This window comes from Aedes aegypti, chromosome 2 (genome assembly GCF_002204515.2).
Source record: "Aedes aegypti strain LVP_AGWG chromosome 2, AaegL5.0 Primary Assembly, whole genome shotgun sequence".
NCBI lineage: Eukaryota > Metazoa > Arthropoda > Insecta > Diptera > Culicidae > Aedes > Aedes aegypti.
Window position 1 is genome coordinate 405843657 of NC_035108.1, and position 17854 is coordinate 405861510.

General features: G+C 39.8%; 1 protein-coding gene across 4 annotated transcripts in view; it reads right to left on the reverse strand.

The window, feature by feature from the left end:
• Positions 1-9771: 9771 nt before the first annotated feature.
• The window catches only part of LOC5575850 (mitochondrial carrier protein Rim2), a 38160-nt gene continuing 30077 nt past the window's right edge, over positions 9772-17854 (reverse strand). The window contains exons 3-7 of one of the 4 annotated variants that reach the window (XR_002500888.1): positions 17330-17529; positions 16986-17259; positions 16588-16916; positions 16328-16525; positions 15398-15502 (exon numbers count right to left, since the gene is read on the reverse strand). Coding sequence is in view for 1 of the 4 variants with exons in the window: in XM_021847255.1 (XP_021702947.1) it covers positions 12083-12206; positions 14795-15012; positions 16986-17259; positions 17330-17529 (816 nt within the window). In the remaining 3 variants the exon portion in view is untranslated. Of the gene's footprint in view, positions 12207-14794; positions 15013-15397; positions 15503-16291; positions 16526-16574; positions 16917-16985; positions 17260-17329; positions 17530-17854 lie in introns of those variants that run through there. The other 3 variants (XR_002500886.1, XR_002500887.1, XM_021847255.1) reach the window with 3 other exon arrangements.

Sequence of the window (17854 nt, forward strand, 5' to 3'; positions counted from 1 at the left end):
TAGCTATAAATAAATGCTATTGAAAATAGTTCTTAACGTCTCAGAACACACTTATATTTTGATATGTGAAAAGACGAGAGTTGGGAAGTGTTGAGCTGAGCGGACGATTATACGAACGTCATCGATTGTTATAATTTATGTAAATCGAAACCACTAAAAAACTGTTAAAAAAGTTCATTATTTTATCAATAAAAAATAGAAATTAGGTAATCCCGATTGAAAATTGCCAAAACTTTCGATTGTTTTGTACGATAGAAAATCGTTCCATCCTGATACAACTACGATTGCCGCTTGGTGATCTAACTTATGACGTAAAATCGTTCTTGATTTATATTTCATTCCCAACGTGGCAAACAAAAATAGCAATGCTTTTTTCTTGTAGATTCATTTCACTTTCGCTGGTGGAAGATAGTATGAGATAATAACCTTAAGCCGTCCCAATGAGATCAATTACTATCATGCTCCGAGTATATGTTATAATCTAAACTAAAATCCTGAACATGAAGCAAATGATCTTCTTTTTCAACTAACTTAAGTCTACTTCTATTGATGATATTGATAATAATAACGATTGTAATTATTAAGTACGTGAGAGTATTCAATAAGACCCCATCAGCACATATGTTGTTCAGGATTTATTTGCATACAAGCTTTTTCTATTAACATAAGATACTTTTTATGTCAAATTTACCCAACAGGAGTCTGCACTTGTTTAGATCGTTTTCTCCAAATCGTCAAAAATGACAAATGAACGAGCATCTATAGTCAACAAATTTAATTAAAATACAATTGTTATATCATCAAAGAGTTTTACAGATTTTATCACAAATTCAAACATTTAAAAAAAACTGATGAGAAAAAGAAATCATATTTCGCAAGTAACACTAATGCAAACAATTTCATTTCTGGGTCCAAACAACATGAGCATAGTGTTATGAAATCTGCAAACAAAACTATTTGTTAATTCATTTTCCCGAGAAGTAAAAAGAATCCGTTTCACAAACAAACTCCTTTAAAACCGCTAAGCTAAATGCAGAAAACAATATAGAATATAAGAACTACCTTGTAGGATGCAAACTTCATCATGAAGATTTCAAACATAAATGCAAGAAAAAATCCATATATTCCGAGCTTGAATATTAGAAGAAGCAGCGCAACACCTAGAGGAGAGGACCTGTTCAGCAAAATGTCCATCGATACCGAATTAACCCTAACACTACATTTAGAGTGTGATGCCAAATTCCTGATGTTCCGAAAAAAGAAAACAATAAATCTCACCACTGCTAGATAAATGAAAACTTCAAAACCATAGATCTCACCCCATGTAAAAGCCACGACGACTCTGTGTGGAGCCCACATCACTGAATAGGTACCATAGTCACAGAATAAACTTCATTCTACCTTTCACTCCGAGACGATTCAAATTCATATCAGCAAAGACAAAGCAATAAAAATGGAGAAATATCTAGAAAACCCCAATAGAACAAAAGGTACGTTATTTAAGTCCGAAATTCCTGATTGAATGCATACGTAACTGAAAAAATAAAAAAATCGTGATACGACTTTTAATTAGTTTTACAATTCAATTCTATTATTTCTGAACTTATTATTCAGAATAGGTGCATCAGTTTTAGCCAGCTGTTTCTTAGCTTAGTTTTTCAAAGCACTGTCACAATTATTCGCTGAGAGCTTTCTATTCCACAATTAACATATTTGCATTTCTATATATTCGATGGTACTCTTTGACCAGGGCCCTGCAGCGTAGTCCAGGAAATTTCTTGACCTTTCGGTAATAGAACCATCAAATATCTTAACTAAGCAAAGTACTTTTTTCACGTTTAAAAGCGCGTTGGCGAAAATTGACTTGGTGTACCAGTTTTAGACGGTTCCTTAATTGTCATTTCATTTATTTAGTTAACATCTAGACAGATAACACTGAATCAACCATTTCACGCCACAATACGTGGCCGCATCTCTCCATCCTCGGTTCTGCCCCACGCTCGCCAAATCGATACGCACTTGATCCGCTCACCTAGCTCTCTGCGCTCCACGTCTTCTTGTATCAACCGGATCCGAAGCGAACACCATCTTTGCAGAGTGGCTGTCCGGCATTCTTGCAACATGCTCTGTCCATCGTATCCTTCCAGCTTTGGCCACCTTCTGAATACTGGGTTCGCCGTAGAGTTAGGCGAGCTCGTTGTTCATCCTTCGCCGACACACGCCGTTTTCCTGCACACCGCCGAAGATCGTCCTAAGCACCCGGCGTTCGTAAGCTCCAAGTGATTGCAGGTCCTCCTCGAGCATCGTCCACGTTTCATGCCCGTAGAGCACTACCGGCCTTATGAGTGTTTTGTACATGGTACACTTGGTGTGGGCGTGAACCTTCTTTGACCGCAGCTTCTTCCACTGATGATGCGCCTCCGTATTTCACGGCTAACATTATTATCAGCCGTCAGCAAGGATCCAAGGTAGACGAAGTCGTCGACCACCTCGAACGTATCCCCGTCTATCGCAACACTGCTACCTAGGCGAGCCCTGTCACGCTCGGCCGCACCAGCTAGCATGTACTTTGTCTTGGACGCATTCACCACCAGTCCAACTTTTGCTTCCTTGCGTTTCAGGCAGGTGTACAGGTCTGCCACCGTTTCAAATGTTCGGCCGACAATGTCCATATCATCCGCGAAGCAAACAAATTGACTGTATCTCGTAAAAATCGTACCCCGGCTGTTAAGCCCGGCTCTCCGCATAACACCTTCTAGCGCAATATTGAACAACAGGCACGAAAGTCCATCACCTTGTCGTAGTCCCCGGTGGGATCCAAACGAACTGGAGTGTTTGCCTGAAACCTTCACACAATTTTGCACACCTTCCATCGTCGCTCTTATCAGTCTCGTGAGCTTCCCGGGAAAGTTGTTCTCGTCCATGATTTTTCATAGCTCTACGCGGTCGATACTGTCGTATGTCGCCTTGGAATCGATGAAAAGGCGATGCGTTGGGACCTGGTATTCACGACATTTTTGGAGGATTTGCCGTACAATAAAGATCTGGTCCGTTGTCGATCGGCCGTTAACGAAGCTGGCTTGATAACTTCCCACGAACTCGTTTACTACAGGTGACGGACGACGGAAGATAATCTGGGATAATACTTTGTCACATTTAGAATGGTGATCGCTCGGAAGTTCTCACAATCTATCAAGTATCAGGTATCAGAAGGCCGGCGCCAAAGGCACGTTCCCCGCCAGTTGGGAGATTTGTGCCATCGCCATATTTGAGCCTATTTCATCATCTACCCGACGGCAGAGGAAAGGGAAGGAAAAGATGGGTGGAAATAGGAGTGGGGTCCCTTGAAGAGGGAAGATCGCATAAGCGAAATGAGAACATGTAGCTTAGAGTGATGCAAATTTTGAAATGTTTGCTCCCCTATGCTTAAACGATTTCAATTATGATAAAAAGCATCCTCTCAAAGTTTGAAGTGATTCGGAAGAAATTTGACTGTGCACACGCCATTTGAAGTTTATATGGAGATTACTATGGAAAACGCCAATCTTTTGTGTTCAGCTCTCTATCTCTTCGTCACATTATTTTATGGAAAAGTGAACAAATTCTTCTAATGTGAAATCCTCCCAGCTACAACTTTGCCGAAGATCACTTTTTGATTGGACGCCAGGATAAATTGTTATTCATCATCATAAAGTTGGTTTGCATGTTGCATGCTTCACCAACTGTTCGGCAGGCAACAGTGGTGCTCCTGGCGGGAAGAATAGATCAAAGTAATCCAGGCTACTATGTTCTACAGCAAAACAGCAGTGTTGCTCTGAATGTAATTGAATGATCATCTCAGCATGATTTAGACTTTGTTATCAATAATAACAAATTATCCTTACGTCCCATCGCAATGTGGTCTTCGGCAAAGTTGTAGCTGGGAAGTTTTCACATGAGAGGACTGTGTTCACTTTTCCATAGATTATTATTACGAGCAGTTAGAGGACTAAACACAAAAGGTTTGCCTTTCCCATAGTTATTCCCATATAAACTTCAAATAGCGTGTGCACAACCAAATTTCTTCCGAATCGCTTCAAATTTTGGGAGGATTATTTTCATCATAATTGACATCGTTTAAGCATAGGGGAGAAAAAAATTCAAAATTTGCATCAGTCTAATGTAGCTCCATACCACAATGGGTTCGAACAGCGCCCTAAAAAGGGCACTGCAAAACGCATGAGCGTAAAGAGAGCTTATAGCTCATTACCACAGCGGGTTAAGAATAACAGAATGTCCTAAAGATTCAGGCTTCTGAATTCAGTTTCACTTAGTAAGTGTTTACCAAGTAATTGGAATCGCATTTGCGCAAAAACTGGACAGTTACATATCAGGTGATACGAAGTTCCATAATCGGAGTCACAACTATCACACACAAATGAGTCAGCACGCTGAATATTTGCCATGTGATAGTTGATTCGACAGTGGCCTGTCAACGCTCTGACCAAGAGACTGCAATTCTGCTTTGACAGATTTGTTAAATACTTCGCCACCCTTGGAGATGGCTCAGTAATGTACAATTTTGTTTGACGACATGACTCCAAACTATTCCAATATTGCTTGTGCTGAGTTGCCGCCCAAGAGTTTATCTAAAGCTTCACCCAGCACTTCGAAATTGGAATAGCCGGTTCAGGACCAATGAAGTCATACGATGCTCCATCGCGAGCTAGCTCATCAGCCAATACATTTCCAGCGATGGAAGAATAGCCAGGTACCCATACAAGGCTTACAGAGTTGACTGAATTCAGTTCCTCAATTTGAGTTCGACATACGATAACAAGCTTCGACCTTGAGTTGGCCGAAGCGAGAGCTTTTATAGCAGCCTGACTATCTCAACAGAAGTATATGACTTTACCCATTACGCGCTGTTGAAGTGCTGATTGCACTCCACACATAAGAGTAAATATTTCCGCCTGAAAAACGGTGCAGTTTCTACCAAGTGAGTAAAACTGATTCAGCCTTAGCTCACGAGAATATACTCCTGCACCAGCTCTACCTTCAAGAAGGGAGCCATCAGTGTAACATACTATATTGGTTGATATACTTCTTTCCAAATAGCCAGACGTCCACTCTTCCCGTGAAGGGAATTGTGTGGTAAATGTTCTGTAAGGAAAGTGACAAGCAATTGTGAGATCACTTGGAGCAAGGACAATTTTGTCCCAATTCACCAAAAGTGGAAACAACGAAGTGTGTGTAGATCTACGATTCACTGGATTTTTCTCCAGTAGATCCAGTACCCATAAACGGTAAGAGCAAGAAAGTGCAAGCTTTTTTGACTTTGAAATCAATGTGAGGTGTTCATGAAAGTTTGGAATCTAGAATGACTCCGACATACTTTACTTGATCAGTCACATTCATCTCAGTGCAAAAAAGACGTAAAGGTCGAATTCTATCGCGGTTTCGTCTTTCCGTAAAAAGAACAATAGATTTTTTATTCGGGTTAACCGAGAGGCCATATTGGCGACACCAACTCTCGACTAGGGTAGAAGCACCGGTTTTGGCCATACGCCAGTTGTAGCCATAGGGGATTATACACCGTTTTACACAGCCAATCAGCATGAAACCTTTTGTGGTCAGTAGATCACATTCACATGATTAAGCTACATTCATTTACTTGTCCAAATTGATTCAAAACATAAGAAAAACAATTAATTTTCTTTATAATTTTAACTCCCATACACCTAACTTGGCCAGGGCACTCCTAATTTGGCCACTCTCATGAGAAATCAATGCGATTGACCAATTTAGGAACTGAAGTTAAATCTCTGGCCGAAACTGGTTCCGTTGGCCTATATTGACCAACGAGATTTTCAAAGCGAAAAAATGGTTATAGCCTGGGAGGGAGGCACCGATACTACACACGAAATATAGAACAACGTTTGTTTAAATTGCAAGATAACTCCAGCTTGCCAACAACAATCAAGGCAGGCTTGGAGAAAACCACTAGTTTTCTTTTGTTGTGTACTTTCGATCTTTCCAGACAAACATGGAAAAAGGGCCACAGTTTTCTATGCACTAAGTATTAATTTTCATTGGAAATAAGTAAAACGATGCGTTTTTCAATGCTTCATATTCAACCAGTTGAAAGGTGTTCACGTGACATTACTTGCATTATGTACATGAATTGATTTTCATTCAATTTTTGTCACTTTTGATGAAATGCGAAATTGTGTTTCAATCAGTTACGCGCTTTTTCCATGTTAGTCCAATGTTTGAGATCTGGGCTCACAGTGACAGTTCGTGACAGCGGAATCCCGGCTCACTATGACGTACAGAAATTTTGTATTGGTTTCTCCCTCCCAGATAGCTCAGTTTTGATATTTTACACACATAACATGGATTGAAAGCTTGCGTTTGACATATTTGTAGTATAAACGGCTTCCCATTTAATTTTTATTAACATTTTCTCTTAGGCTGGCCAAAACCGGTGCTTTTACCCTACCTGAAGAGCACTTTGCATCAGGTCGGATAGCGTGCTTATGCACATACCAACTATCAGAGCTAGATAGTCGTCGGCAAATCCATAAGTTGGAAATCCGCAATTATTGAGTTGCCTCAATAGCGTATCTGCTACGAGATTCCACAAAAGTGGTGACAAGACTCCAAGACTCCAAGACAAGACTGGGGGCATCCGCAAACACTCAATTTTCGAATCGCTGCTTGACGCAATGTCGAGAAGAGACGTCGGTTTTCCATTGTAGGTAGCCCATGGTTTCGTGCGGCTTCCAATATGACATCGAAAGACACGTTATCAAAGGCACCCTCAATATCTAAGAAAACACCCAAGCAGGATTGCTTCTGAGCGAATGCTTTCTCGATATCGTATACAACTTTGTGTAAAAGAGTCACAGTAGACTTTCCAGATTGGTAAGCATGTTGATTCACATGAAGAGGCATATTTGCCAAATAAACATCACGGATGTGATGATCGATAATGCGTCCCAGACATTTCAGAAGAAAAGAGGTCAGACTGATTGGTCTAAAACTCTTCGCTTCTTCATACGACGCACGTCCTCCTTTCGGGACAAACTTTACAGTAATATCACGCCATGATCTGGGAATGTACCCGGTAGCAAAACTGCTTACAAGTAGCTTTTTCAAAACATGTTTGATAAACTCAAATCCCTTTTGGAGCAGAACAGGATAAATCCCATCGGCTCCTGGAGATTTGAAAGGAGCAAAACTATTAAGTGCCCATTGAATCGATTCAGTAGTTACGATACTGCGAGCCGAGGCCAGAGACTCGTAACTACATGAAAAGACATTTGGATCATCCGTAGATGCTATGTCCACACATCCGGGAAAGTGTATATTGAATAAACATTCTAAAACTTCTTCATCGGAAGAAGTAAAGTCACCATTAGGTAAGCGAATTTCGTTCACTTAGAAATCCTTAGATTTTGCAAGAACTTTGTTCAGCCGACTGACTTCTCTCAAACTGGAAACATTTTTACAAAGGTTTTTCCAGCCGGATCGATTCTTTTGGCTAGAATAATAATAGCCTTTGAGTCACCGAACGCCTTCTTTCTAATTGGCCAGGAGCATGAGATATCTGCAAAACAAGAGTTGAGTGCTCACTAGCGCAGCTTGGTGGCAAAATCTCAAATCTCTGGGCTAGAATAATGATAGCCTTTGGCTATCGAACATTTTTTTTGGAATACGCCATCTTTCCAAGCGGTCAGGCTCCTGAGATATTCACAAAATATATGTTTAATGGTCAATACCGCCGCATGGTGGCAAAATTCCGAATCTTTTTATGCTTTTATAATGATATATCAAGCTATAGCGCTTGAGCTGCTGAACATCTTTCACCATCTTCTAAGTAGTCAGGATCCTAAGATATCAGAATAACAAAATTTTGAAGCCCACTAGCGTCGCCTAATGACAGGACTCCGAAGCTCAATGATCACCGCATGCCCTTTTTCTACTGAACAATTTCTACTTAACAATTGTAATTCTTTTTATTTTTTTTTCTTTATAGTATATGTTAAAATCCTTCGATTAACGCCATAAGATCATTTCTGTGACTTCTTGTGCTTATGTTATGAATTGTGTTTAGGAAATCCACTAGGGTGCCGGTACCACTATATGGGTTAAAATACATAAGACGGAATCACTGAAGACATTTGTGAAAGAATTACTGGAATAATAGCTGTAGTTTCTGATGATGTTTGCTAGTGGTGTTAATAAATGTTTGAAAGAATTGCAGTCAATAAAATACTAGAGAAATTTTTGAAAGCACTGCATGAGGAATTCGAAGTTATTGACGAATTCCTGGAAGAGTTCTCAATACATTTCCTGGAATAATCCCTGGGGTTCTTTTTTTAGTAATCCATGAGGAAAAATAGGAAGCTGTATCTAATTCTTGACACTTTTGATTCACCTCGGCAGTAGGTTTTTTTGAAAGCTACTGAGTTCATATTTGGCCGCAATATGCGTTGTAAGTGTTTCTTATTGCAAAATTTCGTATGATTCAGCCGAGAAAAAACACCATGCCAAAGTGAATCATGTAAGTGCCCGAGTAGGTCGATACCCTATGGATGGAACGACCGATTCTTAACGGTATCTATATAAAAATGTCAGGAATAGTAACTGGAAAAACCGGTGTAAATAGAAACACAGAGAAATTCGAACAGGATTTTCTGTAAAAAGCTCTGTACGAGTTTGCAAAAACTCTGGAACAAACGTATTTTCTTAGAAGAACTTTTGTAGGAATTTTTGGAGGATGATCCTTATAGTAAAAACTAGACAAATCTGCGGAAGAAATAGTTAGTGGAAAAGCACCACTTTTTGACCCATTCATACGATTTCGGCCAAAATTGGCACAGAATGCTTGTAGGTCGAAAATGTAGTGCTATTCTCCTATGACTTCTGGAAGATTTGATAAATTATTTGGAATGTTCCCCGGAAGAATCCTCGAAAACATTCCAAAAGAATCTTCTGGAGAAATTAGTCGAAGCTTTTCATCGAGGAATCTGAGATGAACTTCCCGAAGAACCTATGGAACAGGCGCAAAGAATTTCTGAAGGTTTCGCTTGTGCCTCTACAATTTCGCACCAAGATACGCTGCATGCAGAAAAAGTAAAATGTGACTTCAGAGATAATTAAGGGTAAAGATAGGTATTTCAAAGACCATTTATTGAAAATGAAGATTTTTAGGAGGCTTGCTACCATTTTTGCTCTAAGATTTGATTAAAATTTTACTAATTGATTAGTGCTAATTGTTTAGCCATTTTTTCATGCTTGAGAAACTACCTTGTTGAAAACCATTCCTTCGAATGCAGCGAACCTTAAAATTCGTCAACCGCAGATGTTTGACCTCGTTTTTAAAATCACCATTGACCAATTTATCCTATTTTACCTAACCAACTAAAGCGAAGCGACAACTATCAATTAATTATGTTCAACATCCTTGACATGCTTAATCAATCCTTACAAAAAATGTTGCATCTTGAATACTGGAAGGATAGAATATAGGGAAATCATGTTAGATTTACACTTCAAGACACCTTATGGATTAATACATTGGAGTTTCTTTCTGTTTTCATAAACACGGTTCGGGTAATTTTTCACTTTTATTGTTATATATTTCATAAAATAAACATTTCAATACACTTTTGTTTGTTTTTTTTTCTTTTATCATGTTTTGCTTCAATATGAAAACAAAAATGAAAAATTCTTTTTTTCCTTAAGCGTTTTGTGGTATATCAGCATAGTGTTTGCTTGTTATTCAATATTTAGTTCAATGTTATTCCCTATGTTTCATCTGCTGACTCAATGTTCTACATCATACCTTGCCTCGAGCAACTCCTCATCTGCTACACCCTATCAGTAGTGTCCAATGTTACATTTACAACCGACTATTTTGTTTAGCATTCAGTACGTATTACGGTGCCAAGTCGTCAAATGCACTATTTCCCGTCGGTTATGGCGCATCCGCGTATTAGAAAGAAAAACAAAATTCGAGGCCGTCGACCGACACCTCATCTTTTTTGGCTGCCACACAAAAACACCGACGCGCAACAATCCGCAAACGGTTGGATAGGTCAGTGTGTTTATTTGTTTTCCCTGTCGCTAACTGGATGGTGTAATAAGTGTTTTTCCCTTTTCAAAAGGTCTAAAATGTTCCTTGGCACAGTTTGTTCGTTATTTCGATCTAATGATAATTGGTTATTTTTGTGTCGTTGTACTTTCATACTTTAGTTCAGTGTCCTCTCTAATTTACAGTTTTCTGTACTGTACAACTATCAGTTCTGCATGCTAAAATGGAACAATATAGATTTGAGCGCTTGACATAGCAAATAGGAGTTGGTACACACTATCAAATACGCCTGGTTCAGCTAAGTACACGCCTGGAAGGAAATTTTTCGACCTGCTTTTTCGCTGAATTTAGTCAAAGACCCGCTTTTTGGTTTGGAACGTATTTTAAAGCGATTTTTTCCAGGGGCAAACTAGGCTTTCTCCGTAGAATATGTGCTTCTCGACAACTAGTCACCTAATGCTGCTTTAGTGCTGGGTAGGTATTTATATCTTGTTTTATGCTCACTTAGCAGAACCCACGAATATTACGCTAAAAGTCAATAGTAATGTAAATCACAGCATCTAAAAGTTACCTAACCGGTAGAAGTAAGTTGTTTTATGTGTTTTGATTTGATCGGTAAATTATGTTTAATTTCGATATGAATTCAGATTGATGAAGAAGTTATTAGCTATTTTGAAACACTGATCCAAATTAAACAGCCAACTTCTACTCGGTTAGGTCACTTTAACTAAATATATCGTTCCTAATAAGTGCATTCAGCCCACAGACTCCTTTTACCATATTGTCTATCGAATACCTATAAGTGAGCCTTTCACTTAGACGAAACTACAAATGATGAGAAACCAAACAAATGCCTCAATCAAGGGCTAGCGGAAAAGCTGTACAATTATAATATTGGTGTAATTACTTTCGCAATTCCCGTTTATATGGCATCCAGTCCAAATATTGTGCGCGGAGCTCTCAATCAAATCGGAAACCATAGAAACTTCTTTAACGTCGTCCAAATTAAAAACGCTAGCACATTGCCATTTTTGTTTTTGTTCCCAATGCCAAGGATGCTTCCTATGCAACATTTATTCTCTAGATTCTAGATTTGGTTGAGTTTGGCTTGATCCACATCGGAATTAACACCTATATTTGTACTAGAAGCTATTTAAAGCATGGCAAAACAGGATGCGAAGAGAAGATCAAATAAAAAATTAATATAATTTCTTATCGACTTCATCTGTTTTTTTACTAAGTCTATTGCCTTACAACTAAAACAATTATATTGCCAAACAAGGTTAGCAGAATTGAAGTTTTGTTCTCCTCTTTTGGGTTCAACCAATTTCAAACTAATAAAAAACAAATTGGTAATTCAATGAATAGAAAAAAACAAAACCAGGAAAGCATTCTTCCGTAGAACCGAAAAATAATAACGAAAAAACGATTACCTCCGAAACAAACGATCAGTCTCTCGGTCATTCAAGATTTGTAATCTTCTTTTTTTACACTTGTACGGTTGAAGCTCGCGCTAGTTACCCGCGCATCGAATCGTTCTTTCGCTCACGAAGCAACTGTGTGTAGCTCTGTGCTTCCAAACACGGTCTTAAAGTCTAAATTTGTTTGCCTTGAAAAATATAATCAATGTCTTCTCTATATAAATATCCCTTAATAACGTGGTGTATATAAACAACGGTGTGCAATAAAAAAGAACAATTACACCTGACTCTCTTTCTCCTGCGACTCATCTGCGCTCGGTTCCATATTTCTGTACACGTGTAGATCTCATTCTTAGAGATCTACGTAAAAATCGCAAATACAATGCACGATGAAGGCAGGGTTGTCCAGCTCGAGCAAGCCAAACGCTGCCCCCGCTTCCATCCGTTCTCCGGTGGCTCCGTCACTACTGCTGCCGCTGCTGCTGTTGCTTCTCTCCGGGAATAGTAACGCTGCCAGGGCCGGAAAACAGTGATCGCAGTTGGTTTCCGTTGCCGTTGCTACCTGGCAGTACTCCCGCTCTCAGTTGCCGACAATCAGGTCGGTCGGGTTGATTTCGTTGGTCAGTACGTACACGACGGCCTCGTAGGTGGCCATCATGATGGCCGTATTCGGGATCTGACGGACCAGTTGTGTGCCAAGACCACTGGCGGGATGAGATAGGGAAAGAGGTTGTTAATACACATGTTGGAATTGGTGGGCATTGGAATGATTCTAATTATGAAATATTTGCTCCCATGCTAAAAATGATGTCAAATACGGTAAAGACATCCTCCCAAAGTTCAATGATTAGGATTAAATTTGACTGAGTACACGTCATTGAAGTGAAATAGCTAGCAATCCAATTGTACAATGTACCAAAGGCACAACAACAGCTAGGAATCCAAATGCAACAATGTACCAAAACTTCGATGGCACAAATCTCGTGAAAGAAGCATCAAACGACAATGAAATTTTTGTTTTAGCTTTTCACAGTAGCAAAAAGTTTGAAACAAGAAGATCGATTGCGTACGTTCATTATGATAGCTTTGTTTGGATTCCGAAATATCTCACCGTAACCCCTTCCTCATGACTTTATTTTTTTTAGTGAATGGCAAGAAATTCTTCAAATAAAAAGAAGTTGTAGATTTTGCCTAAATCTATCGAAATAGCAAAAAAAAAAGTATTTTGAAAATCAATTCTGATTCGATTGAAGTAATATGTTAACTATTTGAGTGCTCTGATAATGCCAATGTTCAATCATTCTCTCTACTTTCGCCATTACTGGAATCAGGGTGCTCATTCAAAACTAGTTTTCCAACTCCCGGATTTATCCCATATGCCTAAAAATTCATATCGTTATCCTGTAAGTTGATGTTTTCCAGCCATTCAATAGAAAGTTTTGATGTTTGATTTGAATTTCGAAATATTTGTTTTCTAACCTTTAATTAATTCATAATGAATTCGGAGAAAATTTTTAAATTATATCACACTGTTATACACAAAGATTTAGACTAAACTAAGAACTCCCGTGTGTGATTATTTACTTCAGGATGGTCATTGGTCATGCATTCGCAATGTATCATAAAGCCAATAATCTCCACCAGTATCTCAACAAGAGACCGATATCTTTTCTTAGGCATTCATATTGAGTGACCAGCCCACTTGAATCTGCCCCTAGGTGATACACTAAAACACTTTCAAATTTGGAACAGCTTGTTTGAACAAAGCACAAGCACCGACATAAGAAGAGCAACGAAATCTATGACTCACACAGAGTTACAATCATAAATCTCGTCTCACCTTTTTGCTCACTGTCTTTATTATTATGGATTTACTTAAATTGCGTATGTAAAAACACACTGAAGTAATAGATACAAATACAGCAAAATGTCGTTTAAGAAATTTCATTAAATTAATTGCGTTATTCTGGAAAATTGCAGAAGTGTCAACATATAATCCATAAAAAGAGTTCATATAGTAAATTTGGGTATCATTTTTTTTTAATTCCACCGGCACTATGACAAATGCAAATACTGTCCAAATTACATTTTATTTTCAACCATCTCATTGATGCGTGCAATAAATACGATTGAGAGTGTTTTAACTTTTTGTCTGTGGTATTGGTGTAAATATTGATCTTTTTGCATCAACTATTTAGAGCTACGTTCCCTCTTTGCTATAGACTCTGTAAGGCGTTAGATTTGTTGTTAAGAGGCGATCCAGAATTCTATACAAGATTGTTAACCAAGGATACGGCCTTCCTTAGCCGAGCGGTTAGAGTCCACAAAGCAAAGCCATGCTGGAGGTGTCTGGGTTCGATTCCCGGTCGGTCCAGGATCTTTTCGTAAACGAAATTTCCTTGACTTCCCTGGGCATAAAGTATCATCGTACCTGCCACACGATGTACGAATGCGAAAATGGCAACTTTGGCAAAGAAGAAGAAGAAGAAGAAGAAGGGTCTCAACGTAATCAAAATGTTTCTTACGAGCTGGGTCTATGAGTTTCCTAACCGTACCCTGGAAAATCTTCAAGAGATTCTTGGTTCTTAGGGGACTTTTCAGAAATGTTAAAGGATTCATGAGAATGTCTGCAGATTCGAAGTGGACACTGAGGGTTTCTTGTGGGATCCTGAGAATGTATAATTGGTTATGGGGGATTATGCCCAAAAATTTGGTGATTCCTAATAAACTCTTAAGATTTCTAAAGCGTCCTATAAATTTTAAGCGGGATAATGTGCAGCGCTAGTGGTATTTTGAACATTTCTGGCGAAATATTGAGGATTTTGAAAAGGTTTCCAGAGGAAATTGATGATAATAATAATAAACTTTACATGAGGAACCTTTGGAGCATGTGTGAAAAACCTGTGCGTTGCATATTAATCTCTGGTGCATTATACGAAAAATCATGGCAAGTATTTTTTCTAAGATTACAGTTCTTATAATTAAATATAGAGGCATTTTAGAAACTTGCATTCAAGTAGTAGCCAGGTCACTAAAAAGCTCTCTTGGATGATGAATACCTAGTTATCCTGGCGTCCAATCAAAATGAGTCATTTAGCTATGTTGTAGCTAGGAAGATATAACTCGAGAAGAGTTTAATATCATTGTCAAAGGAAATCATGAAGAGTTAGAGGACTAAATACAAATTTCTTCTAATCTTTAGGAGGATGATATTTACCATAATGGACAACGTTCAAGCATAGGAGAAACACTACAAAATCTTTATCAGTCTACTGGGCATCGTCTTACTTACCGGTACAATCCGGCCTTGCCTTCCTCCTTCCAGACGGTGTGGATAGTTTGCCAAAAGCTGCGATACTTGTTACCCTCCTCGCGCAACCTGGTGCGGGCGACTTCGTGCGGGTAGGCCACAACGGAGGCAATCGTCTTGGACGTAGCTCCGGCCGCCATAAACTCGAGGAAGTCTCGGGACGTCTTATTGTCCGTGGGGTGCGCTTCGCGTAGCTCATTCTACACGAATTTCCACAAGTGGGTGAGGTGGGAGAAGGAAAACCAAAGAGTGACGCATTAGTACGTTTCGCGTGATCTTAGTGATATCCGTCGTTTATTCGACTTCGTCTGCAGGACGAAGACAGTGTGTGGTTTGTAACAAGAACTAGACACACGCAACAAGGGACGAACCGATCCCGTCGTCGACCGTCATGGTGCAGTGGCGGTGACGGCAGCGTTTGTCCGATGTCCGAATTGATGGATTGGAATTTGAGAATTGAGAATGGAACGGAAAGCAGATGATGATCTGGTTTTTTTTATGTTTTCTAAAAAATGAACTTAGTGTAATTATTATATAATGATTTTTAACTCATACTATGCGGATTTGTGCTTGCTTTTTCGGACAACTCCCCCTTACACATAATACACACACTTATGGTGAAGGGCGAGAGGGCACGAGCGAGCGATGAACGACACGGTAGATATCGTGGGAATATGCGTGTGTCTGAGACTAAAAAATACGAGAAAAAAAATACACAAACGAGAAATTTAGCGATACAGATTGCGGCATGTGCAGTGTCGAATGGGGACAGTCGAAGAGTTGCGCGAACGTAAAACCCGTTCGCGCTGAAACACTCCCGTGCAAAAGTTTGGGTTCACCCCTTAAAAAACCTACTAAAGTGTTTTGTCCATATTTCTGTGATTGCAAGCCTTATTGAAATTCTCTATGGCTCATTCGAGAGGTAATGAGTTTTTCTTATTACGCAAGGGATTTTAACGAAAACATTTTATGAATTTTGTTTACTGAATTTTTACTTACATTTAAAATTTTACTAATATTCCACTGACAAAACTTGGCTGATTTGAAAAAAAACATATACAAACTTATTGCCTTTCGAATAAGCCATACAGAGATCCAATTGAACGTGTATTCACCGAGATAAGAACACTTTTGTATGTTATTCAGGTGAACCGAAACTTATGCACAAGATTGTATGTGTTTGGCCTTTTTCCCTTTTTTTTTTGATGACCAAGCAATCATTGAATGCGTGAAATCTGTGTAGGTTTTGATCGGAAACGTAATTCATGCAATTTGGGAAAATATAATTTTGATAACAAACAAATGGAATGAGTCTAATGGCACCGCGATAAAGCACGAAACAATCGAAGGGAAAAAGGCCAAGTCAAACACATGACTTCTATCTCTTCCAGGCTGCTGGTTAACTCACTTAGCTGAGCAAGCCTGTCCAAACGACTGCAACATGCGTTTCTTTTTAGTTCGTTAGGTCAATAGACATACGAGACAATGGGGATGCTGATCCCGACAGACACATACACATGAGAGGTACACACACAGATGGACTCGCGTGAATTCACAGTAGACGGTGGAGGTACCACGGGGACCACGGCGCAGAACTCGTCCTCCTCAGTTCTCCCTCTTTCGCTGTCTGTCTCTCTCACTGTAGCTCTCCACTAACTCGCCAGAACACAGACTTCAGCGACGGGCAGACCGGTGAACATGCACATATGAGACCTACAAAACTATGACTGTGTATACGAGAATTTTATGTTGAGCAAATTACCATCGTCTCTTACGACTGATTCCAATTACGACCAATCGCACAGCGACAGTTGCCGTTGGCACCCTGGACAGCTCAGGAAACCAAGCAAGGAAAAAACACTTCTTCCACGGCCCATGCATGGCTCGTTCAGAGAATTTTACTCTTTCGGTTAATACCCCGATCTCATCAAGCAGTCATTGGTTTGCTCTCTGAGGTGATCATTTTTTGGTTTGATTGGATGTTGGATGTTTCAGAGAGTCTCGTGCGTGTGAATGTGATCGTAACGGGACACAAACCCACCCACACACACATGAGGTGCAGAACGCACAATGTTAGGATTAGCAAAGAAGCGAACACATACAACTATAAATAAATGAGGGAAGAAAAAGATGTTCTCGTTAAATTATGCCAGCGCGCTCCGAGGATACATACCAGTTTCTTTTTGAGCGCCTCGTAGATCACGAAGTGGATCACCGTTTCCGAGATGCCGAAGTAGCTGGCGGTGATGCCCTTGTAGAAGCCTCGGATGCCCTGGGTGGCGTAAATTCGCTTCACACACTCCGTCACGGTCATTTTGGCTTTGGAGTTGTAATCCAGCTGGAGCCGCGTCTTGACGAACCAGATCGGATTGGTTAGGGTGGCGGACACGAATCCGGCACAGGATGCACTCATAATGTGCACCAGCGGTGAGTTGGCTGGAATGATACTGGAAAGGTAAAAAAAGGGGAAACGTTAGTTGAATTCTCGACAGAATTGGTCTTCGTGATGATACTTACCCAACCGCGTTCAGTGTATTCTTGGTCTTAGAGTAAGCACAGAAGTAGAACGCCCGGGAAGGCGCCACACCAACGATGTTCGGGCCGAGGCCTTTGAACAGGGCGCGGGAGCCTTCGGTTTGGACAATGTGCTTCAAGCATTGCCAGATCGAGATCGATTGGACCGATGTCGAGAGACCACACTGGGGGATCGCAAGAATCTATGGAAGATACGGACGAAACGGGAAAGCGATGAATTATTAGAAGACGATTCTCAGTGGGACAGCGAGTAGGATGATGTGCGAGGTTATAGGAAGCGATCACACAGTCAAGGCTAGTAGTAACTGAAAGTCTTAAAAATAAAAACTTCAGGGATCTCATTCCTTAAAAAAGAGACCAACCAAGAATTAAAAAGAGGCCTTACAGGCAGCAAAAGAATCCAAATAGGAGCCAGGACATAACAATCCTTCCAGTCATTTTTTTAAGAACGTGTTTAAAAGAAGAAAAAAATGCGACCAGTATTACTCAGACAAGTATGTATTAGTG